The sequence below is a fragment of the Callithrix jacchus genome, chromosome 19 (genome assembly GCF_049354715.1).
Source record: "Callithrix jacchus isolate 240 chromosome 19, calJac240_pri, whole genome shotgun sequence".
Lineage (NCBI taxonomy): Eukaryota > Metazoa > Chordata > Mammalia > Primates > Cebidae > Callithrix > Callithrix jacchus.
The window spans coordinates 34,062,083-34,087,456 of NC_133520.1; the positions used below are offsets into that span (position 1 = coordinate 34,062,083).

The following is a 25,374-nucleotide window of genomic DNA, read 5'->3' on the forward strand; positions in this document are numbered from 1 at the left end:
TTTCTCATCTGTACACAGTCTCTGTCTCAAGGCCGTTGGAAAGAGTCAGTGATAGAGTGCATGTAAATCACCTGCACATACAGTTGTTCACACAATGATAGCTATAACTACTATTGGTCTATTGTGGGATTATTGTCTTAACTGCTTTGAAGGATTCAGCCCTGGGTGTTCCTTTATCCAGTCAGATGGGGAAGTATAATTGAGCCCTCCTCAGTGTTAGAAGTGACAAGATCTGGCCAAGACCAGACTATCAGGAAGGTGCACAGAAAACCTGGGCGGTGTTTGCAGGCTCCTGTGTATCCTGAGGGCCAAATTCTATGGGTGGGAAGGCAGCTTGCTCTCCAGGTTGCCATAACTCTTCATCTGATTTCCATGTGCTTGTGGTGACCCTGCAGTTTCTCCTGGAATTTCCAACTTAAAATATTGCTGTTTCCCCAGGCAGGGCAGATATTGATTTTCTTCTCTAGCCACTCCGAATGACCCGGCAAATGGGGGAGGTGGCGGGTGGGGATGAGGAAGTGGACTAGGGAGAACGGAGGAGGGATGGGGGTATTGCTCTTGTAGCTAGCTCCTTCTACAGGTTCTAGTCCGTGGAACCTGAGTCATGGGAGCTGATGAGAATGGGCTCCTTCCAGAAGCAAGTACATGTTGAAGAAAGAACAGAGGGAATGTTCCCCCTTGGGTCCATCCTGGTCCCTTCCTTCCCTGCATCCCTGATGGGACCTGCGGTTCCCTGAGTCTACTTGCCACCGGGGGCGGGTGGCACCCAGGCGGCGGGGAAGGGGGGACAGTGACAGCCCAGCCGGCTTTGAGGAACCTTGCAGAGGAAGTGGCTTCAGAACTGCTGTGCGCGAGGGGCAGGAAAGGCGCGGGAGGCGGGGGAGGTGCGGAGATGGCGCTCTGCAAGGCGGCGGAAGGAGGGAGCTGGTGCCGGGGACACGAAACCGCAGAGCCCGGGCGAGTCAGGGAGTGAGGTACGAGCCAGGCACCCGGGGCTCTACAGGCGCAGGCGGCGCGGGGACAGGAGCAGGTTACCCGGCCGCTCGCCCGCACCGGGTGAAGGAAACGCAGGCAGCCAGCCGGCTCTGCTTGGCCAGGTACTCGACCAGCTCCTGGCTCGGGGCTCAGGGCTTGGGGCTCAGGGCTTGGGGCAGAGCCCGGGGAGGGGCGCCCACCTCCCTCCGCCGCATCCCGAGCCCGGCCCCCTCTGATGCGCTGGCGGCCTCAGGCGGGAGCTCCGGGCTAGATGACCGTGGACAGCAGCATGAGCAGTGAGTACTGCAGCCTGGACCAGGAGCTGGAAGACTGCTTCTTCACTGCTAAGACCACCTTTTTCAGAAATGCGCAGAGCAAACGTCTTTCAAAGGTAAACATAATAATGGAATGCAGGAGCCTTTCGTGGCGGGGAATAACCTCTGTGGTCTAGAGGGGAAACCTTGCTCCCAGCAAAGGGACAAAGCCAAATGTCAGGAAAGTGGCCAGGCACTTTCCTGGAGCCTTCAGGGACCGGCACTGTTCAACTGGTCAGACCTCCTTGCAGCAGTTCCGTCCCCAGATCTCTTCAAAATGGCTCTCTAGAATGTGAGGCCTGCGCCTGGCTGGTAGATTGGCTGCAGGTTCACCTGTGCCTGAGTGCAGGGTCTCACCCCGCAACCCCCTCCCCAAATCCTAGCTTAAGAAGTTCCAGATGGAAACTGAATGGAACCCAGTCTCTCAGTAGGCTAAACATTCATTGGTTGATAAACATTCGTCAACACACATTCATCGGTAGAGACTTCCGTATTTGAAGTGGCCAGAAACCACCTTAAGTCGTAATCCTGCAACTTTGCAGAAGTCCGGGGTGTTTATAGAAGCAAACGAAAACTTGTGGCCCAAGCTGCTGTCATGCTACCACTTTAACTTCCTGGGTTGGTTTGGGTCACCTAAAGGGGCTTGTGTGTGTTTACTGATGGCATGTGGCATATGTGTTTCCTAAAGGTGTCCCCCTCTAGACACCCAGCAAGCCTGGGTGCCCTGGCCACTCTCCCAATTGCCTGCAGGCCTTATGCCTGTCAGTATCTTGGTGGGAGTGGAGGCAAAGCTGAGTTTGTTTATTTGTTTTGCTACTTAGATGAGAGCGCTCCAAGCCAGGTCCTTAGAGAGGTTACCTAGAAGGGGCTGTTTATAGACAGAAGTGAGCTGTTACATTTCACAGGTGTGTGGTGGGCTCATCATTAATTCAACAGTGCTACACCAATTCAAATGAACCAAAAACTTCCCAGGCCTGACTCTGGAGCCTCTGTTGTTAATAATTCATCTTACCTGTAGGCCCTTGCCTTTCCTGGGTTCTGAAGTCAGGCAAATGCACTGGACCTTCCAATTGTGAGAAGAGGCCCAAGAACCAAAGGAGAGGTTGTGATTTTACCTTTGAAGGAATCAACTGAAATAGGCCTCTGTAACTAGCACCTGTTTTCTGGGGCACCAGTCATGAGGCTGGAGAGCAGGGGATGTTCTGGAGGGTAAGAGGCAAAGGGACAGGCGTCCCTTTCCCTGGCTGTAGTGGGGGGCTCATGCAGAACACCATGGCTGCAGAGGGAAGGTGTCCCACCCTCCTGTGGGTTCTTGCCACAGCATGTAAGTCCTCCTCTTCCCCCATAGATACTCCAGCTAGCTAGGTATTTAGACCAGTGGTTCTCAACCTTAGCTACACACTGGACTAACAGGAAGCTTTCGAAAATACTGGTGATCCCTGGTTCCCATGCCCAGAGCATCTGATTTAATTGGTCTGGGGTGCAGCCTGGGCATCAGGATTTTGAAAAGCTCCCCAGGTAATTCTGACAGACAGCTGAGGTTTTGAACTGTCTCTAGAGCGTTTTGTTGCTGCCTGGGAAGGAAATGGTTCCTGCTGTTAAACCGAAGTTTAGCTGCTGTGTTTGCCGCTCACTGCCAGCCAGGCTGCAAGCCCTTGGTTTCCGAGGGTGAGATTTTCGCATAATAAGGTGAGGAAGGGGCACTGCAAAAACGGGTTTCTTTGACTTGGCAGTGGAAAAGATACCTGTTTCTGATATTTCTTGGGAGAAATCGAAATATCCTACAAGAAAATACACTGGGATGGGGTTGGTGCCAGGGGACAGCTTGCTCCATGGCCTAAACAGCCATCTCTCTTCCTTCCTCCCCCCAATTCTCCTTCCTCGTCTGGCTCCAGAAAACACACCTTTGGTTTGGTGCACACAGAAACACTTCCTATGAATCCACCTCATATCTTGGGGCCTCCATGTGTCTTCCTGCCTCATCTTGCCAGAGTCTATGAGTCCTCAGAAGACAGGAATCCCTTCTAAGAAACTCCTTTTACTGAACCCCAGACAGGGCGATAAGGAATAAATGCTTCAGGGTGGTGGGCATAGCACCTCTTATCCTTACGGGAAGCGTCTTCACTGGATATTCAGGACTGGGGTCAGGGGCAGTGTTCCTCAGCACCAGGCTGGCCTTCAGCACAGAACTCTCCAGGGAGGAGCAGGGCTGGGTGAGCAAGTGCAGGGCGGACTGAAGTGGGCGAGGCTGACTGAGCTGGGGAAGCATTCTCTAAAGGTTTCAGTCCTTCCTTCTTCTAGGTGTCTTTTTACCTTCAATAACGCTTTTCAACTCTCTCTTCTCCCTTGGATCACTCCTGGAAGGGATTTTAAAGAGCTCTGCCATATTCTGACCCCATTCTGACCTCTTACAGTCCTTTTTTTTTCTTCCCCAAAGAAAGATCACATCTGAGCTCCTCAGAGAATTTCTTTTTCCTGTCTCCAAGGAAAGGAATGCCTGTGTTTCCTGGTCGCTGAGAGACTGAGGCTCTCATTTGGGAAGGGCTGAGCTTGCTTCTATAAATAGCCTTGTCAGAACAACCTGTGTGCCTGCTCAGTCTGCGCCTGGCTGGAACGGTGCTGCAGGGAAGCCTCACTGCCGTGCGATGCCACCGCATGGGAGCTGTCGCCAGTCAGTCCCAGGAGTTCCGAGCCTCCTGTCCATTGCCCTTTGGGGAGAGGTTGGAGGGGTGAGGAAAGTCTCCTCATTTCCTAGGAAGGGGGTGCCTCAAGGTCAGGAGACAGCAACGTGGTGGGGGCACCAGGCCGTGGGCTCTAGCTTGGTCTCTCCTTTAGGAAAATGGCAGTTTCCTGGGGCCACGTGCTTCCTTTGAAAGGGGCTGGGGACTTGGTTTTGAGTCACATCACAGTTTTAGGAGGCTGAGGTGGTACTTTCCCACTTGGCCAGCACAATTAGATCGTGTTTCTCTGGGTCATGCATGTCACGAATGGGGCTTGAGGGAGAGCCAGCCTGTGGGTTTGTGCAGTGCAGACGCAGAAGGTCTCAGTAAGCCCAGCATAGTTACCTCAATCTAAGGTGTTGGCTAGATGGGTAGGAAACTTAGGTTACAGGACAAGGTTTTGATGGACCCAGGGTTAGAACTTACTCTCTTGCCTCCTAGCCCAGAGAATTTTCTTCCTTGGCCCCATAAAAGACAGGGTTTGGTGATTTGTAGGACTGGTGAAGCCAGGCCAGGTCCTCTGTCCATCCCTGCCGTTTGTTCATTTTTTTTCCTATCAGGGATCTGACCCTGGAAGTGGGACCATGCCCATCAATTCCATTGTACCTTCCAGAACCTTCCATTCCCATCAATTTCCCAAATGCCTACAGGTGGTGGCCATTTAGGGTTTTGACATCTGAGCAGGGACATGGGTGCTCTGAGCTCTCTCTGCATGTTATTAAACAGGCTCCGGGACCCCAGGACTCTGGCACCGGCCCAGAGCGTTGGGGTGAGTGTTCTGAGGACATACAACCTGCTGCTTGCAGAGTGTCAGAGCACCTCACTTTACAGAGAGAGAAACTGAGGCCTAGAGAGGTGGAAGGACGTCACCAGGCCACACATCTGCTTGGGTAGAGACAGGACTAACCCCTCAGGACTCCTTGTCAAGTGCTCTTTTTCTTGGTCGTTTCCTACTCAGTAGGTGACCCAGGATAGACTGCAGGCCTTGTCCTCTCAGTACCTTCTGCAAAATAGAACACTCAAACAACCTCAGGCTGGGTCAGGTCTTGAAAGGTTCTTCTCATCCCTCCATTCCTTAAGGCACACTAGCTAAGGGAACATCTACCCTACACTTGACACTAGCAGGGGGCCCTGTCATCTTACAACTTTATGAACTGTTAAAGTTCTTCTTGGTATATGGCCTACAATTGAAATATGTTGTTGAATAAACATCTGTCTTCCCAATGGAGACTCCTCCTCATGTGTGTTTTTGTCTGTGGATATGAAGAACAAAAGGTTGACTATATTTATAGTTAAATATTTTTCTTTTTTTTTTTTTTTTTCTTTTTTTTAATGAGACGGAGTCTTGCTCTTGTCGCCCAGGCTGGAGTGCAATGGTGCAATCTTGGCTCACCGCAACCTCTGCCTCCTGGGTTCAAGCAATTCTCTTGCCTCAGCCTCCTGAATAGCTGAGATTTTAGGCACCCACCACCACACCCAGCTAATTTTTGTATTTTTTTAGTAGAGATGGGGTTTCACCATGTTAGCCAGGCTGTTCTCGAACTCCTGATCTCAGGTGATCCCCCTGCCTTGGCCTTCTAAAGTGCTGGGATTACAGGTGTAAGCCACTACACCCAGCCTATAGTTAAATGTTATATTTAAGTGCATAGAGAACACACTCCCATGTCTCCATCCACCTACGCCTTCTCTGGTCTACAGTGACACCATTAAATTCTTTTTCTTCAAGGAAGATGCAAGAGGAAGAGGGTCCTAGAGGTCAGATCCTACTCTACTCCCTGTTCCCTGCCTGTTCCCTTTCATCTCCTGCCTGGCCAGTCAGCTCCTCCCCCGCCGGACAGGGTCCCTGTGGTAATCTAGGGACCCCAGCCAACCCCACAGCCCTGGGACAAGTTGGAGAGGTTCCCATCTCTCTGCTAGCAGCAGGCACATCCAGGCCTCAGGCATGGCACCTGCCCTTCACCACCTTGGCATGAGAGAAAAGAAAAGAATACTAAAAATAAGTTAGCTCCAAATTTGAGCAATAAAAATAAAACAAGAATCTTTGGAACCATTGGCCCATTTGACTGTTCTTTGTGTGGTATCTCAAAGGCTTACATGGCTCAAGACTAGTTCCAAAAGAGATTTCAGACTGGCACAGTCTCTGGAGAGACTCATTTAGAGATACCGTCCAAACTCCACACCAGTGGGATTCACTGCCCGCTGCCTCCTCTGGCCCTTCCCAGTATCATCAGCCCTGTAAGATCAGAACTCGCATCTCCTTCAGGTCCAACACCGAGTACTTGGTTACAAAAGCTGGTACCGACTAAACGCTGCTCGGGTTGAACTGCTGCATCTTCTCTCTTGCATCCTGTGCAATCAGGATAGGCTAACTTGAAACAGACAACCCCTGCTTTTTAGTCATTTAATGTACTCAGAGGTTTATTTCCCCCTTCACTTAAAGTTAGATTGGCAGGTGGGGATCAGGATAACACATGGGAGGCTTGTGGGCCAGGCCCAGAAATGGTGCATGTTTCTTGCACCCACAGGCCATTGGCTGGAACTCCATGTGGTCACACCTAACCACAGGGGAGGTTGGGAAGTGAAGTACAGCTGTGAGCCCTGGCAGAAAAGGAAGCAGGTTGTGGTGAGCATTTAGCTGTCTCTGCCACGCATGCCCCCTGCCATCTTCTCTGCGCCAGGTACCTGGGAAGCTCTGCTCGTCCCTGCTTGGGGAAGGACATGGCCTCTGTTTCTTTGACCTTGTACCTCTCTCTCATCTGTCACTGAGGATATTCTGTTCTTGGGATTGGGTCCTGTCTCCCCCATCTAAACTGGAAACGCTTTCAGGACGGATGCTTTTCCTCACTCAGCACTTTTCTGGTTTCTCTGTAGCATCTGAAACCTTCAGTGTTGCACCAAGGTGGCCTCAGCCGCCTGCACCAGAATTACTCTTTGAGAATGGAGTTTCAGGGGCCCTACTCCGGAGCTTCTGGCTCCTGATTCTTTGGAGATGGGACCCTGGAGTCTGCTTTTCTAATACTCTTCCCACGTGATTCTCATATATACTGCAATCTAGGAACCACCTGTTTAGGAAATATTTGGTAACTGACTGCTTACCCCAATTGGAATGCAAGATGAGAATGTGTCACAGATTCCTGAGAGGTTCCTAGGATGGAAACTGAAGCCTAGAGTGGGAAGAGAATTCATCCCCAGTCACACAGCTCAGGAGCGACAGATCCGAGGAGTCAAGCCCCCTGGGTCCTGCTTAGAGCTTTCTCTGCTAGTCTCATCACAACATGCTGAACTCTTATTTCAAGGCTGTTTCGGTGACAGGCCCTTGAGATCTTGATGACACATGATGTCAGGGAAGACAGCACTAACTGTAAATGAAGTTCTGCCTTCTCATCCAGCTCAAGCCACTAAGAGGCTATGGCCAAGTCACTTCAACCTCACACTCAGGTATTTCATCCCGTCCGTCTCAGCAAGCGCTCTTGTCGTGTGAGCCTGGCCTTATCTTCCCCCCTGAGAGTCCCTTGCCTCTTTGCATGGGAACAGACCCTTTTTACTAGTTTCTCATGAACCTGATAGGGATTCTAGATATTGGCTCCCAAGTTCTCTAAACCATAAGGGCTTGAGGGGTCAGAAAGACGACTTCCTCCAGGAACACCAGGAACTCACCCAAGACATCCTCGTTCACACGCCGCTTAGGCCAGACATCCCTCACTCTCTGTTCCGCTTCCTCCCCTCCTGCCCTCCCGTCTTTCTTCACAAGTTTAGATGGTTTATCCAGAATTAGCTTTTCCCTATAAAGCAATTTCAGTTACAGTTTGGGACACATAATATCCACCCACTCAAGCAGTTTAGGGAGAAAAGAAGAAAGATTTTATGACAGTATCAAACCCTGAATCCCAGGTCTAACTGCATACTGTCAGATTGGGCTCTGGATCCAACTCCCAGCCTAGGAGTTTGAAGGGGTCCTAGCCTGGGGACCTGAATTCTCTTCTCTTCCGCTCTTACATAGGTAACCCACACCTATGTACCTTCCAGCTTTGGGAGCTCCCTGTCTGCAGGTCCTTGGTTTCTTCTTCTTCATAGTTCAGTCTACCCCAAAGAGCATGGGGCGGGGATCCAGAGCTAGCCTGGCATATTCCACAGGGATAAGAGGATGAGTGCCACAAATCAGGAGCACTTGATTTCAGGGCCAGGAGGAAGGAAAGAGCTGCAGTGACAGATGGCTTCAGGCTTGAACTGATGAGCCTGTCTGTGGCTTCTGTTCACAGAAGGCTTCTGTCCTGGGGGCTCATCTCCTCTCTTCTCCCACAGCACCCAGCTTTAGCTAATCATCTCCAGCCTACATCCCTTGCCCCACCTCTCTTCCTAGCTCTAGAATGATATTTTCTACGGCCTCCTGTAGGTCTCAGATACCTAAAATTTAGTATGTCCAGAACTAACTCATTTCCTTTGCCCATAACTGATTTATCTCTCTGTCTCTGCCCCACCCCTCCTAGTCCCCCACCCTCAATACCTCAGGGGTCTTCTATTTACATCTTTCCCCACAGTGCTACAGAGGTCAGGCCTCTTCTCTCCATCTCTGCCCCACTGTGTTGGGTGCTCATGGCCTCTCACTGAGATGCTCCAGTAAGTCAGTTACCCTTCAGTTTCCAACCTGTGTTTTCCCCCTCTGTGTATCCTGCCTGCAACTGTCAGGGGCTTATTTTTCCCATATCCCAAAGTCTTCCCAGGGTCCCTTTGCTTCCAGAGTGAAGCCCATACTTGATTCTTCCTCTTTAGTACAGCATCCAAACTCTGCAGCACCCAGCCTCAGTCAGAACATTGTGTTTTTAACTTTCGTATAGCATTGAGCACCACAGGTGGGGGACATACAGATGGATGAGATGGGGTCTCTGCACTTAAAGGCCTTAGGGCCCCCAGCCATGTTGCGTAACAGACCCTAGTTGCTCCCCTTCCCCATCCAACAAGTGTTTGGGTGGGAGCCCTGAGCAGGGAGACATCCTAGTGGAAGATGTTCTCAGCATCTGCCTTGCAGCCACATGGCCTTTATCATGACATGGCAGCAGCTCCTGAGACAGGGAGGATAGAGGGGCTGACTCCTAGAGTCAAAGGGTTTGAACAGGAATTGCCCATGAGGAGCTGGGGACAGGCTGCCAGCAGATGCAGTGACAGAGCTGCACCACCACTGAGGGGGATGGAGGGGATTCACCTCACTTCTGAAAAGCAGAGCCTCCTGGAGCTGGAGGAGATGGTTAGGGGTTATCACAGGCATTCATTTATCTGTTCCCAAGCAGGACTGCACCTAACTCATGACAGGAGCGGGAGAAAGGTGTGTTCATTACCACCATCCTCCACCAACCCATGTACCAATCCCCCCTTGTCCAGGGCACTATACCATGTGATTCAGGCTGGTTGGACCCCTGCTAAGTTAGGGTACCATCCCAGGCAAGAAAAGCAGGGAGGGAGGCAGCAGAGTGCTCATGGCTGACAGATGTCACTGGCAGAATTTCTGCTGCCATCAAGCCAGAAGGTTGACACATTCTACGAGGTAACACGTGAAAGGGGGTGAGCCCCAAGGGCAGGGTTGCCAGCCCCCACGCTTGTCCAGCTCCAAAGCACATGCTCTTCCCACCACACGTACAGCTGGGGGAGAGTCCAGCTTTGAAAGGCTCCCAATAAGCTCCAGTCTCACCCCTCTCAAGCTCTGATGTCCTGCTGTAGGAAGCTGTTTTTCTCATTCAGTTTCCTGATGCTGAAATTCAGGCCATTTTCTCCTGTCTGGGGAAATCTGGATTACTGTACTTTGTTACCATAATCATCTCATCAGCCTCCAATTCACGAACCCCTTATTATCCTCCTCATCTCCAGGCTCTCCCCCACTTTGCTGAGTGGTCAACTGTTCCCCCGCTTTGCTGTGGATGATACGCAGGGCACTCTGCAGGACACTTGCTTTGCAGCGGGGAGGATGAAGCAAGTCTTCTCACCCCAGAACTGAAGCTGCACTGTCCCCTCTGTCAGCCAGAGCACAGTGAAGAAACACTTGGCACCTAGAATGCCGACAGTCTCACTTGGCTGGGAAGATGTGGGTTGAGGAAGAGAATGTGGGAGCTGGTGGAGCCGAGATGTTAGAGGCCTTTCCAGTTGTAGCTTGGATGCCCCCTTCTCTCTGCTCCCCAAACACCTGGCCTCTCTTTCTCTCGTTTCTCCTTTCAATAGGCTGTAATTTTCTGGACCAGGGACCATAGCTGTTCATCACTGTGTCCCCTGGCATGTGGTAGGTGCTTAATGTGGGTTTGACAGAGGAGGAGCGGATTTGGAGCTTCTTTCCCAGGGGACATATGAGCAAGCACTTTAGGACAAGGCTTGTGAAAGTTGATCTCAGGACTATTTTAAAGGGAAGCTTGCTAAGATTCTGGATGTGGAATAAATGGATTTTTCCACTTACCAAGAAATGGAAAATCCCTCTGAGTGAGCAGAAAATGCAAGGAGAACTTTTCAAACCTAGAACAGCCCCCTCTACCCCAGCTGTGATTGTTCAGCTGTTTGCCCTGGAGGATGGGGGTAGGCAGGGCTGGGTCACTAAGCAACCAAGCCCTGGCACCTGCTGGTAGGAGTCAGTCTGGGTGTTCCTCAAGTGGGGCCTCCGAGAGGGGTGGGCAGAGGGGGCCATGGGAGGAGGCAGGGGAGCCTGCTCTGACAGATTCCCCCTGTCTGCCTTTCAGCCTGGAGGAATGGCAGGTTGGGGAGGAAGAAACCAATAAATCTTTTGTTTATTTGACTTTCCCAATTTAATATTGAGTGGGCGAAAGGTCCTGGTTTGGCAGTGCCATTGGTCTGGGCACCCACAGTCAATGGATGGAGCAGGCAGGATCAGGCTGTGCTGGAGCCCTGGGCCTCAAGGGAGCCTGTCCCTGGGCCTGAGAACCCACGCCCAGCCTTTACTCTGTGTGACCTCGGGGAACCACCACTCTAGGCCTCACCTTTCACCTCCATAAGACCAGAAGACCTGCCCTGCCAGTGGAGAGTAGGTGATAAACATCCAGTTGTGAGAACCCATGCTGAACTCTGGGGCTGGGAATATTAAAGGTCATTTTGGGAAACACAGGTGCTGGAGGTAGGGCTCACGACTGGGATGTATGGAGGTATAAGGCTGTGTTCACAGATAAGGGCAGGCACAGGGCCTGCGGGGAAATGGCTGGAATGTGTGATAGTAATGGCTGGTGCTTGGGTCTTGCTATGTGTCGGGTACTGTCCTAGATGCCTGATGGGTAAACACTCAATTTAATCCTCACGACTATATGAGGTAGGTATATTATTGTTGCCACTTAAGAGGAAACTGAAGGGGTCAAATAATGTGCCCAGGGTCACATAGTAGTAAGTGCCAGATCCAGGAATTGGACCCAAGTATCCTAATGCCAGGGCTCCTAACCACTAAGCTGTAGCTCTTTCCGGAATTCTCCAAGTAGCCGAAGCCCAGCAGTGGGGCCAAAAGATGCCCACAAATGCAGCCTCATGACAGCACTACCATCTTGGAGTCACTAAAGATAGTACCCTTTGCCAGGCCATTTAGGGGACAGAGGAGATCAAACGTCCCTGCCCCTGGGCCTTTCTGGCACAGTGGGTGGATACACACGTTAAAAGATGCAGAGCTAGTTAATAACTAAGTGGACACGTTAGTTATTAAGTGGATAACTAAGTTATCACATACTAATCTCTGAGCTCCTGGGTGCCAAGACTGCCAGCCTGGGATGGGGTTAACAGGGCAGGTAGCATGTGAGGAGGGGACTCATGTAGGCTGATGAAGAGGCACCCCAGCCCCAAAAGCAACAGGCGGAGGAAAGCCAGCAAGGGCTGCACTTCTCCAGTGGGCAGCACAGGCTGGTGTCCCGGCTGCTGGTGCAAGTCTCAAGCTGCCTCTCCTCTCCTAGCAAGCGTGGGCAGTGTGGGTATGCGTGGTGCTGAGTACTGGCTCACCTCAGGAGACCACTCGGCTCCCACACACCACCTCTGAATGATCTAAATCATTTATGGGGCTGAATGCCCTCTCCTTCAGGGAGCTCCAGCTAGAACTGGACCCAGGACATGGAGGCAGAGAGAACTCCCGCAGTCACCTGGAGCCCCATGCAGGCTGCAGGCAGAATCTATGAGCTAGACTCCTAAAGCCACTCCTCTCGAGGCCTAGAGATCCTGCTGAGTTCACTCTGTGGCTCTCAGAGCATCTGGAACTCTACATAAAGCTGAGGAACCCTCTTTTCAAAGCATTCTTGTGCAGGGAAGTCCACTATGTGAGGGCAAGGGCGTGATTTGGAGGTGGGGATGGATAGCTCCGATGGTTAGCCAATACGTGGCTCCTAGCTCTGGGGCACCAAGAGTGTGCCATGACTCTATGGGCACATCCATCTCTCTAGATGCATGAGCCTGGAAAGCCAGATGTCGACCTGACCTGACCTTGACGTGACAGGGTAGTGGGAGAACATTTGGAGAAGGCTGGGAAAGCAGAGCTTCCCCTTAGCTCTCTGAAGGTTTCTGCAAATCGCTGGTATGAGGAAAATTGATGAGTGGGCAAAAAGGCACACAAATTTATTTAACGTGTATTTGCGAGAGCCTTTCGAATGAAGACCCGACCCCCATGGAGTACAGAAGCTCATTCTCATCCTGAGGTTACAGAAAGCATGTGGGCTTAGAGCATGGCCCCAAATAGGTTATAGTTGATAAATCAGGTTTTAGTGGCAACACAGGTTTTGGGAGGGGAAGCAGAAGAGGCTTGGCTAGCCAAGGTGGTCTTGTTACGTAGATGAAACTTCACAGGTAGCAACCCTCAGAGAGACGACATAGTAAATGTTTCTTTCAGATCTTTAAAGATGTCAGACTCCATTAATCTCTCCTAGATCTGGACAAGGGAAGAAGGCCTGGCTGCGTTAAAGGAGATTCTCAACAGATGCAAATTTCCCCCAGAAAGGACAGCTTTGTAGGGCCGCCTCAGTCTGCTGGCCCTGTGGCAGCCATCTCAAATTCTGTCAAAGTAATGTATTCTGGGGTCACCTGTTTTTATTTCTTTCACTCCTCATGACTCAATTTGCTCTAGAATCTGGGTAGGTGGACCAGTTCATCTTGAGGCCCCTTCCTGATCACAGGTTTCTGTGCCCCCGACCTTTCCGGGCAGTCCCCAGGGAGGTTCTGAGCAGGCATGCCCGCTATGCCTATAGCAGCTCCTCTGAGGTGGGCTGGGCTGTCCAGGTCATTTTTCATGTTCATTTTGCACCCCAGGAGAGTGGCCTAGTCCTAGGAATAGAGCCTGGTTTTAGACGGCTTGGCGTGACAGAGGTCCCTTTGCTTAGATGTGGAATTGACTCCTTGCTTGGAATATAGAAAGTAAGGGAAGCTCCCAACTTTATGGGAACCAGATAAAACCAGCCAGTGACATGGCCTCCAGGTTTTCCCTGCCCTTTTTATTTTTTATTGTGGTAAAACACACATAACATAAAATTTACCATTCTTTTTTTTCCCCCTGAGACAGAGTCTTACTCTGTCACTCAAGCTGGAGTGCTGTGGCGTGATCTTGGCTCACTGCAACCTCTGCATCCCAGGTTCAAGCGATTCTCCTGCCTCAGTATCCCAAGTGGCAGGGACGGCAGGCAAGACCCAGCATGCCCAGCTAATTGTTTTTTTTGTTTTTTGTTTTTTTTTTTAGTAGAGACAGGCCACTAAAAAAAAACTCTCGCAGTCACCTGGAGCCCCATGCAGGCTGCAGGCAGAACTTATGAGCTAGACTCCTAAAGCCACTCCTCTCGAGGCCTAGAGATCCTGCTAGAACATCTCTGAACTCCAGATGTTCACCATGTTGGCCAGGCTGGTCTTGAACTCTGGACCTCAAGAGATCCGCCTGCCTCGACTTCCCTAAGTTTGAGGATTACAAGCTTGAGCCACTGCACCTAGCCAAAAGATTCCATTCTTAAGTGTATATAGTGCAGTGGCATTAAGTATAATTTCACAATGTTTTGCAACCACCATCCATTTCCAGAACTTTTGTTTTCCCCAACTGAAACTCCTTAGCAATTAAACAGTAACTCCCCATTTTCCCCTACCCTACCCCTGGCAGCCACCATTCTATTTTCTGTCTCTATTAATTTGACTATTCTAGGAACCTCATACTGTATGATTCACATATAGAATCATATAGTACGAATCCTTCTGTGACTGGCTTATTTCACTTAGCTTAATGTTTTCAAGGTTCATCTATGTTATAGCATGTGTCCTTCCTTTTTAAGGCTGAATGACATTCCGTTTTATGGATAAAACACACTTTTTGTCTATTCATCCATTAGTGGACATTTGGGTTGCTTCCACCTTTTTGGCTATTGTGAATCAAGCCGCTGTGAACCTGGTTGTTCAAATACTGGTTTTCTGACATTTGAGTCCTCAATCTCACATCTTCTGCGTATATGCCCAGAAGAGTCATTGCTGGATCACATGGTAATCCTGTTTAATTTTTCAGGATCACCATACCATTTTCCACAGTGACTGCATTCTTTTCCAGTCCCACCAGCAATGCACAGGGTGGCAGTTTCCCCACATCCGTGCCAACGCTTGTCATTTTGTTGTTCATTTTTTTTATTCATATGCATCCTGACATGAAATGGCATCTCACTGTGGCTTTGATTGGCATTTCCCTAATGATGAGTGATACGGAGCTTTTTAATGTACTTATAGATTATGTATCGATCTTCTTTGGAGAAATGTCTGTTCATGTCCATTATCTTATTTTTTAATCAGGTTTTTTTTTTTGGTTGTATTGTAGTAGTTCTTTATATATTCTGTATGTCAATCCCTTATGGCATATATCCTTTACAAAGGAAGACTCTCTAAATTGGCCTGAAAGAACTGAAAGAACTTAAGAGAGAATTGGCCTGGGATGGGGTATTGGGACCCACCCACTCATCTACCCATCATCCATCCTTAATTCACTCCACAGTACTCTGGTTCAGGGTGCTTGGGGAATACAAAGATGGAAAAGGTGCAGGCACTGACTTTGGTGTGCTCATAGGCTAATGAGAGAGACAGACTTGTACCACTAACACTAATGTACAGAGAGGGTCAAAGCAATGCTGGAATAATTGCGCATATGCTGATGTTGTTAGAAAATCCACTAATTCTAGATAAAAGCGGGTAAGCCAAAAGACACTGTCAGTTCCAGGGGCAGGAGGCCAATTCTGTCAGATGTAGAGAAAGACTTCTCAGGCCGGTCAGATGCAGGGCTCAGGGAGACTGAAAGGAGGCTGACCTAGGTGAGGCTGGGGGAGGGGACAGGGACCTAGCCGGAAGTCCAAGGAGAAAAACACACCTGAAGAAAGACCTTCTAGAAACTCTTGAGGGCATAAGATGTCCCAGGAAAAAATTCCTGTGGCCATCTCAGAAGAATGAGTGTCACCATATTCTGTCTGGATTCAAACTTTAGACCTCTGAGGTGAGAAGAAGGGCTTCATGAAGACCTAGAGCAGGAGAGAACAGAAATGGAAAGGATTTGGGTCATTCATTCTCAGAAGCAGAGGGCAGAATTCTCGTCTGATGTTCAGCAGTCTCAGAAGTAAATAGGTCCATGGACTAGCAATCCTGCAAGACCTTTATATAATTCTGGAAGCTTTTAATTACCTTGTATTTATTTTGGGTTTTGGGGTGCATGTGTGTTACTATGTCTTTGTGTTTTCTTCAATACATGAAGCAAATGTTTAATGAGCCCCTATTTTGTGCCTGACACTGTTCTGGGACCTGCCTCAGTGAACAAGCCAGAGGCCTGCCTTGAGGGAGCTTCTTCAGAAACAGCCAACACAGTTGGGTCCTAGGCCACAGTTGTGCCCTGGCCTTGGAATGGCTGATGGGATGTCAGAAAAACCTCCAGAATCAAGTACATGGGTGCAACTTTACAGAGGACAGAAGAGCACACAGTGCCCCTGGGATGCAGCAGAGAGGAAGGAAGTCTAGAGTCTAGACCTGGGGCTAGGGTTGCCCAGGACTGTCCTGGTTTTAGCATTGAAAGCCCTGCATCCTGAGGAAACCCTCAGCCCCAGCACACTGGGACAGTCAGTCGCGCCCCCCAGGACCGAACAGCTGGAAAGCATGGCCAACTTCTCCATGAGGCACAGTAGGCATAGTGCCAGGGCCCCACAAGACTTTAGAGGCCCATAAAAATGTTTTAATTTCTTAAAATCATGAGAACAAAATGAACATTTAGGTTGAAAAAAGTGTTTTAATATAGGATATTGATATATTTGTCTTTATATCACTATAAGCATAGAATATAATTTTCAGTGTTTTTTTTTTCTTTTTTTTTTTAAATGGAGGAAGGGGCCCTTGGCCCCAAAGACAAAAGTGCTTAGGACCCATGTAAGTCATAATATGGCCTTGGCTGAAGGGCCTATCAGGGGTCAAGGTCTCATATTGGGCCCCCACTGGCCAAGCTTTGGTCAAATGGCTACTGAAGATGATGATGATGATGATGGTGATGATGATTTGGATGAGGACACACTAGCCAGCATTTATGGAGTGCTTCCTGTGTACTTACATTGTGCTAAGCACTTTCAGGCATGAGATCTCATTTCATCTTCACCACAAATGTATAAACTGCATTTCACAAAGAAATCAGGCTCAGTGTGGTGGCTCATGCCTGTAATCCTTGCACTTGTGGAGGCCAAGGTGGGAGGATTGCTTGATTTTTACCTTCACATTAATCCTCTGAGGCAATAAAGGATTTTTATCCCAAATTTATAGATGAAGAAACTGAGGCTTAGAGATTATCTGACTTTCTCAACATCACGTAGTTAGTATTGGGAGTCAGGAGCCAAACACACACTGTGTTCATCCTGCAGGTATTTACTGAACCTCTGCTATGTGTCAAGCTGGCACTGGGATCTGGGATGCCATAGAGGGCAAGACAGGCATGGGTGCTTCTCTCACAGAACTCAATCTAAACAGAAATGCAAGGCTCACTGCACTGTAATTCCTAGGAGAAGTTAAGACTTTTTATCCACTGTAGGCCATAGGGTACTAGTCAAGTTTCTTGAGCAAGTATTTCCTATTTGCCTCATGCTCAGAGCCATCAGGCACAAAGAAGAGGTAGTAGTGGATGTAAGTCATTAAAGAGCTTCAGTCTAGTTGGGAAGACCTGAGATGGATGGTCTATTGGAGGTTAATATCAGTAGCCAGGTGTGGTAGCTTATGCCTGTAATCCCAGCACTGTGGGAGGCTGAAGAGGGAGACTCACTGAGGCCAGGTGTTTGAGACTGGCATGGGCAATATAATGAGAGCCCCCTCTCTTAACAAAATAGAAATCTGAGTCTTAGTGAGGTGGACTTGCTCAAGTTCACAGAAGACCAAGGGCATGGCCAGCACAGGCCACCTGTGGCCCAGTGTGTAAGTCAGCGCAGTCTAATGATGAAAAGTAACAGCATCTTCCCTGTTATTTAGGGGATTAAATGAGATCAGGACCTTGAAGCCTTCAAGGCAGGGCCTGGCTGTTGGTGATTTTTAATATTATAATGAGGCCCTGCAGGGCTTGAACCTAGGTCCCTATAAGGGAGCTACTGTTCCCTAGTATGACCCACTCTAGCTGAGCTGCTCCTGTGCAGAGACTGAGATGGTCACCTCAAAGAGGAGGTGAGCCTGTGTCCAGGCTCTGGGGCATGCTGGCAACCCAGGGAGTCTGCTGGAGTGGCCTGATCTGGGCTGCCTGAGACTTTTTGCCCCAGATCCATGGTGCTTGCTCTGGTGTGCCACAGTGCATGCATCTCTGTCTTCCCTTCTCAGGTCACCTGCAGACTCCCAAGGACAGTGTCACACCCCATCTGCTTCATCTCCCAAGTTGCCTTTCACAATCCTCACCCATAGGCAATTCATTCAGTTACTATTGACGGACTGTCGACGTTGACCATCTGCTCCATGTTTTTGTCTTTGGGGACCTGCGTCTCTTTCCATTCTCAACCTCCACCCGTCACCTCTTTTTTCCCTCTGCTCTATTAACACACCCTACCAGAGCTGCTCAAATTCCACATGGAGCAAGCTCCATGCTAAAGCCCCCTCCTTGCTCTGCTGCAAATAACCTATGAGAGAACACAGTTAAGGAGTTCCCAACCCTTTTATTTTTGGGACAATGGACAGTGCCATAGAGGGACCTGTGGAAATCAACCCCTTTACTGACGTGGGTGGGACTGTGGAGTCCATTTCAGAACACAGGCCCTTGAAGACCTAGGAGGGGACCCTGCAGTGAGGCCCCATAGGGCTTCCGCTTTCTCATATGGTTAAGACCATCACAAAGCAAAGGGACCAATGACTTTTTTTTTTTTTTTGAGGTAGAGTCTCACTCTGTCACTCAGGCTGGAGTGCAGTGGCATGATCTCGGCTGACTGCAACCTCTGCCTCCTGGGTTCAAGTGATTCTCCTGCCTTAGCCTCCTGAGTAACTGGGACTACAGGCACACACCACCATGCCCAACTATTTTTTTTTTTTTTAAGTAGAGATGGGGTTTCACTATATTGCCCAGGCTGGTCTTGAACTCCTGACCTCACATTTTTAATGTGGTTTGGACATTGAGCAGGGTATTTCAAATCCAGCCCAGATAGATACGTGTCTGCCCCTTGCCTGCAGAGGTGCCCTTTTAGGGCAGGTTCAGCAGAAGCAGGGGTGTTTAGGGTCTGGAAGGCAACTGCAAATGGACAGTCTCCTGTGGGAGGGGCCTGAGGCTTTCCTCCTGACTTAAGCCTGGAGATGGCTTCCATCTAAGGGGAGAAAGAATTGCTGCTGACAGATTTGCTAAGAGCTGAGAAAGAGGAAATGTGGCAAAGGCGAATGGTGAACGGCTTCCGGGATATTTTTTGTTTTGTTTTCTTGAGTTGTGTGCATTAAGAATGCATAGACTGGCTTGGGCTTGGCTAAGGTAGAGTCTTGCTGACAATGAAAAAGTAAGTCATTGAAAAATGAGTGAAAAAGTAAAGTTGTAGCCATTAGAAATGTCCGTGGTCCTTTAGACTGGTTATTCCTGCTGCCATTCAGCCATTTAGCCTCTAAGAGGCCCCCATCTCCACACTCAGTTTTCTGAAATAGAAGAGGAAGCAATGATAAAAACAACAACAACAACAACAACAACAACAACAAACCACCCTATCTTATGTGTGAAACCTTAGTCCTGAGAAGGGGCCTTAGAGCTTCTCCAGTATCACTTCGTGATTTCACAGATAAGGAAACTGAGGCTCTGAGAGGGGAAGTAACTCCCCAGAGGTCACAGGTCATTCGATGGTCTTGCATCAGCCAGCTGCCAAGAGCTGAGCCACAGGGCTAAAGACAAAGCCCCACGCCCCATGTGTGTTCTTGGCGTCAGACCCTCAGGGTGCAGCCAAGTGTGACCTGGGGTCTGGGGTGGGCTCTGGCCTGAGACTCCCCAGGCTGCCTTGCCCTCCCTGGCCTCCCAGTCAACAGGTATTTATCTGACACCTCCTTGAAGGTCGGCCCAGGTTTCAGCCATGCCCCACAGGGGTGCCAAAAAGCTTAGGCACCAGACTAATGTCTGTCTCCCTCCAGAGAGCATCTCACCAGGAGATGGGATTAACATGTAAAATAATTATTAAACAATAAAAGGCAGCATATAATTAGATGCCAACTGTAGCCATACAGGCGCCGAAATCACCTCGATAGGCTCCTGCAGTATGGATTTAACATTAGCCAGCAGCTACAGAGATCTGTGATGATGGTAACCGGTACTTTTGCTGCAATAGGAATCTGAGGCTTTGAGGCCATGGGGCTGGTGTTTGGGAGCGAGTCGTTGAGCAAGGGAGTGATCCTAGCCATCTATCTGCATCCCTACCCCAGCCAGCTTTGGTGCCTCCTCGTCACAGAATGGAGGAAAGTAAGCAACATCCAGGGAGGTGCCCAAGCCTTTGTCTGCTCGTGAAGAGTGTCCGTGAAATGAGAGTGAAGTTACAAAGGCCCATTAACTGGTGGTGTGAGGAAATGCACAGGAAACATAGGAAGTATGGTTCAGGAGAAAGAAGGAGACCAGGACAAAACTGTGCATACCTTTCTCCATGTGGGAATCAAAATGCCAGGGATCTGATACATTAAGAGAGCAGAGAGTGGAGAGATGGCTATAAACGAGAGAAATTTCACTGGGAAATGACATAGAAAAGATGAAACTAGGGCTAATAATATTCTCTTCAGGAGACTCTGCACAAACAATGTAGAGCAAACTACTGCCTATGGCCAGGTTCCATAAATACAGTTTGTTTTGCTTTTGAAACAGGGTCTTGCTTTGTCACCGAGGCTGGAGTGCAGTGGCACAATCATGGCTCACTGCAGCCCTGAACTCCTGGGCTCAAGCCATCCTCCCACCTCAGCCTCCTGAGTAGCTGTGACCACAGGTTTACCACACCCAGCTAGTTTTTGTATTTTCTGCAGAGACGGGGTCTCACTATGTTGCCCAGTTTGGTCTCGAACTCCTGGGCTCAAGCGATCATCCTGCCTTGGCCTCTCAAAGTGCTAGGATTATAGGTGGGAGCCACCACATCAGGCCCATAAATAAAGTTTTACTGTAACCCAGTCACACTCATCCAGTGGTTGCTTTTGTGCTGCAATAGTAGAGTTGAATAGTGGCAACAGACTGCATGGCCTGCAAAGCCTACTGTATTTACCATCTGGCCCTTTATAGAAAAAGTCTGCCAACCACTGGTGCAGAGAAATGAATGAATGAACTCTATGGGCATGTGGCCAATCAGAAGAAGTACTCAAGAAAAATCCAAACTGAGATTGGCTCAGAGGGGCGGGGCTTTGTTTTCCTGGGATGATAGTCACAGTGCATGCTTCTGGATGGGTTTGGTGATTTTCAAAACACTTTTGTACCCATTATCTCATTCGATTTTCACCTTCACATCAATCCTGTGAGGCAATAAAGGATTTTTATCCCAAATTTATAGATGAAGAAACTGAGGCTTAGAGATTATCTGACTTTCTCAACATCACGTAGTTAGTATTGGGAGTCAGGAGCCAAACACACACTGCGTTCATCCTGCAGGTATTTACTGAACCTCTGCTATGTGTCAAGCTGGCACTGGGATCTGGCGCCAGAGAGGGCAAGACAGGCACTCTCTCACAGTACTCAGTCTAAATGGAAACGCAAGGCTCACAGCACCGTAATTCCTAGGAGAAATTAAGACCTTTTTATCAACTATAGGCCATGGGGGACCACAAAACATTCTTGAGCAAGTATTTCCTATTTTCCTCATGCTCAAAGCCACCAGGCACAGAGAACAAACTTAAGTATGATGTAAGTCATTAATCTGAGACAGATGGTCTACTTACTTGGAGGTAATGTAAGTAGCCAGGTGAGGTGTCTCATGCCTGTAATCCCAGCACTTTGTGAGGCTGAATGAAGTGACAGTATTGCTTGAGACCAGAGTTTGAGACCAGCCTGGGCAATATGGCAAGACATCTCATTTCTACAAAAAAAAAAAAAAAAAATTGGCCAGGAGTGTGGTGCATGCTCGTAGTCCCAGCTACATGGGGGGCTGAGGCAGGAGGATCACTTGAGCCTAGGACGTAGAGGCTGCAGCGAGCTCTGATTGCACCACTGCACTCTCGGCTGGGTGACAGAGACTTAAGTGCCAGATGGTATAGTGCTGGCTTTAGATGTAGGTTGGCTTTAATCTTACTGTGGCTCACTTTCCTTGACTGTAAAATGAGCATCATCATCGCGTTTTTTGTGATACATTTGCTGTGATGATGAAATGAGCTGATGCATGCTAAGTGAGTAGAACAGTGCATGCCACATATTAGCTGTAGTGAATCGCTGTCATCATTCAGGGCTGGAGTGGTCAGGAAGGGCTTGACAAATGAAGGGACTTCTGATGGGCAGACAGGCGTGAGATGATTCAAGTCATGGGCTGAAAAGACTGACACATTTAAAAAGAGGGAGAGAGTGAAATTTTTAGCAAAAATGAGGTTTGTGATTTTGGTCAAGAGAAAGTAAGCACAAATGTATATGATGGCTGCGGCCCAGCAGGTGGGACACACATCCTTCTCAGTCCACCCTCATCCTGGGGGCCCCCTCTCATTGCCACAGCATTCCTGGGGGCCCTGTGCCTACCTGGGAATACCAGAAGCCATGTGACTCACTCAGAGCCTCTCCTCAGGGCACTGGGTCATTCCCCAGTCACCAAAATTAAGACTACATATGTCATTGATTACAATGCAGTAGTCAGGGTTTTGTTGCTGTTGCTTTAATGATAAAGCAAAATAACTTAGGGCAAATCTGCTCTGAGTTAGGCCCCAGATGACAGGGGTATTATTTTGTTAGGAATATTTAAACGGAAGCGTTAGAGAATCACTCAGGGTGGGGGTGTTGCTGTGAACCCCTAGCACCCAGCCTCTTTACTTGACTGTTCCCCAGTCACCTCCAGAGCTGAAAGAGGACATAGCCCTTTTCCACCGCATAGGACATGTGAGCACAAACCTATTTTTCACCAGTGCCCTGGTGCATTGGGAACAGCTCAGCCATCTGCCACCAATGCCAGGGGCTTAATCAGAGCAGATGAATTCCACGCCAGATGCACTGAGATGTGTGAGCCTCCTAGGAGAGACACGTCACAGACCTGTCTGTAATGGTTAAATCATAACAGAGTTCCCCATTCTGTCTCTATCTTGGGCCACCCCAAGAGGCGAAACTGTCTGCTTGGTTTCTTGCTTTGTACCTGTGGATGGAAGACTTAAGAATCTGGCAGGTGAATAGAAATCAGAGTCTTTGTCTCAGCCTCTGAAGATTGCTATGGTATCGATCTTGCTCACGAGGCAGATACTGCCTGTTAGGTAAACCTTTGGGGTGTTTGTGTGTTTCTTGGCACCAAGTGTTGATTCCGCAGCTGGATGAAGACCCTTGAGGTCTGGAATGGCTGTGAGGCATCTGTCTATTTCAGTACTTTTCAAATGTTGCTGCGCATTAGAATCAACTGGGAGATTTTAAAAATTCCATCGCCGGACTGCACCCCAGACCAATTAAATCAGAATCTCCAGAGATAAAGCTTAAGCAGCTAAGTTTCTAAAGATCCCCCAGATGATTGGACTGTGCAGACAAATTTAAGAACCACTGGTCTAGATCCTATGCCAGCTCTTGGGTGGAAAAAGACCAGTGGTGAGCCATCGTGGCTGTGGCTGGCTGGCTGGCCTATTTCGGGAGGTGATTCACTCGGCCCATGGGTCATATCTTGTCTGCCAGATTTTTTGTGGGCAATAGCCATCCCAGACCCAGCTTCTGACATTCCATGTCTGTGACATTCGTGGTGTTGGCTACACACGGGGCTCCTGGCACTCCCAGACAGGGCTCCCCATCACCAGCCAGAAGTGCCAGGCCTCAGAATGGTGAGGTCAGGGCTGCTGTCTTGCATCAGCCCTGGAAGGCGGAGGTGCCTGTGGCCCCTTTCGTCACTTCCCTGGGTTTGTGGTGGGAAAGGGAGAGCTAGATGAGTCTATCTGCTGAAGAAAAGGGGAACAGGAAGAAGAAACCCTAGGCTCAGGCAGCTTTGCTTCTCACCGTATTCAAAACCAAGCCTCTGAAAGCCCTGGCACAGCTGCCTTTTCTTACGGGGAAATGGCTCCAGCTTCATTGGAAACTATGAAAGGAGATCTTCCAGGAGCTTCTAGATTTATTTATTTATTTTTGAGATGAAGTTTTCTCTCTTGTTGCCCAGGCTAGAGTGCAATGGCACAATCTCAGCTCACTGCAATCTCTGCTTCCCAGATTCTAGCAATTCTCTTGCCTCAGCTGGCAATCCCGAGTAGCTGGGATTATAGGCACGAGCCATCACACCCAGCTAATTTTATATTTTTAGTAGAGATGGGGTTTCTCCATGTTGGTCAGGCTCCTAACCTCAGGTGATCTGCCCATCTTGGCCTCCCAAAGTGCTGGAATTACATGCATGAGCCACCGTGCCCAGCCGCTTCTAAAATTTTCTTTCTACCTCTTCTTTTTTATAGACAAGTATGAGAAAGCTATTAGCTCCTGAGGAGCAACAGCCTATGTGCTTCAGAGAGAGTGGAGTGTATAATAGTAATCAGACAACGGTGTTTTTCCAACTGGAAGCTTCCAGAGGGAAGGTGGGATGGGGGTAAGGCCAGGGCCAGGCACACCTGGTGCCACAGACACGTGTTCAGCTGGCGAGGACTGAGGCTGGGAAGCTTTGGGAGCTACCCAAGGGAAGGGATGGGGAATGAGAGGCTTCATTGTGAGAGTCCCTGGGTTAACGGGCTGACAGTGAATGAAGAGAGTCTATGAGGCTCACACTACTTCCTACTCACCTCCAGCAAGTGGCCAGGGCTGCTTGCCCTTGTGTGGTCTGCAACAGAATCAAGGTTCAGTTCCAGAGACCTGGGAAGACACACAGGAGAAGGCTGGGCCCTGCTTCTTGGTGGCTGCATCTCACTCAAGTTAGGAAGTTCTTCCTTCCCACCATCACAGGTGACACCATCACAGGTGACATGGTGCCTCTGGGGCCTGACCCATGGCTTAGACATATCTTAGATGAGCATTTCACAGATCAGGTAACTTACAGGCCTTGGTTTAACAGCTGCTCATCCCAGCCCTGCAGCATGGAGTTTCAATGATCACTATGGGTGTGGCAGGCCAGCCCCTTCAGCAAAAGATGCTGTCCCATGGTGGCTACATGGTGAATTGAGAACATGGGCTTTAGACTTGATTCCAGTTCCTGCTTAGCCACTTACTAGCAGGTGACCATAGGCATGTTTCTTAACCTCTCTGAGCCTGTTTTGTAATCTGTAAAATAAGAATGACATACATAGTATGTAAGAGACTGTATGTGAAAGTACCCAGCACAGACTCTTATTAATAGATTAGGAGTCCTGGGGAAGAGTACAAAGGAGCAACAGGCCAGAGAATGATGCCATGATGGAAAGAGGACATCAGAAGCTGGCACGGTGGCTCACACTTGTAATCCCAGCACTTTGGGAGGCAGAGGTGGCTGGATCACTTGAGGTCAGGAGTTTGAGGCCAGCCTGGCCAATATAGTGAAACCTCATCTCTGCTAGAAATACAAAAATTAGCTGGGTGTGGTGGTGCACACCTGTAATCCCAGCTATTTGGGAAGCTGAGGCAGGAGAATCACTTGAACCCGGGAGGTGGAGGTTGCAGTGAGCTTAGATTGTGCCACTGCACTCCAGCCTTGGTGACAGAGGGAGACTCCGTCTCAAAAAAAAAAAAAGAGGATGTCAGCTGTGCTGAGCTGAGGGGTTGGAGGCGGGAGGCTGGAGCCATGCCAGCTCCTCTTGACAGCCAGAGCCTGATGTTGTATCGGTTCTGTGGGGATTGGAAAGTGTGAGAAGGAAGT

At 49.2% G+C, this 25,374-nt stretch overlaps 1 protein-coding gene across 2 annotated transcripts in view; it reads left to right on the top strand.

Moving 5' to 3' along the window:
• Positions 1-25,374, top strand: part of RASSF5 (Ras association domain family member 5) — an 81,494-nt gene that overhangs the window by 48,755 nt on the left and 7,365 nt on the right. Inside the window, exon 1 of one of the 2 annotated variants that reach the window (XM_008985565.4) lies at positions 838-1,366. The exons of the other annotated variant lie outside the window; for it this stretch is intronic. Within the exon in view, the coding sequence (XP_008983813.1) occupies positions 1,247-1,366 (120 nt within the window). The 5' untranslated portion in view covers positions 838-1,246. Of the gene's footprint in view, positions 1-837; positions 1,367-25,374 lie in introns of those variants that run through there. 2 annotated transcript variants of the gene reach the window in all.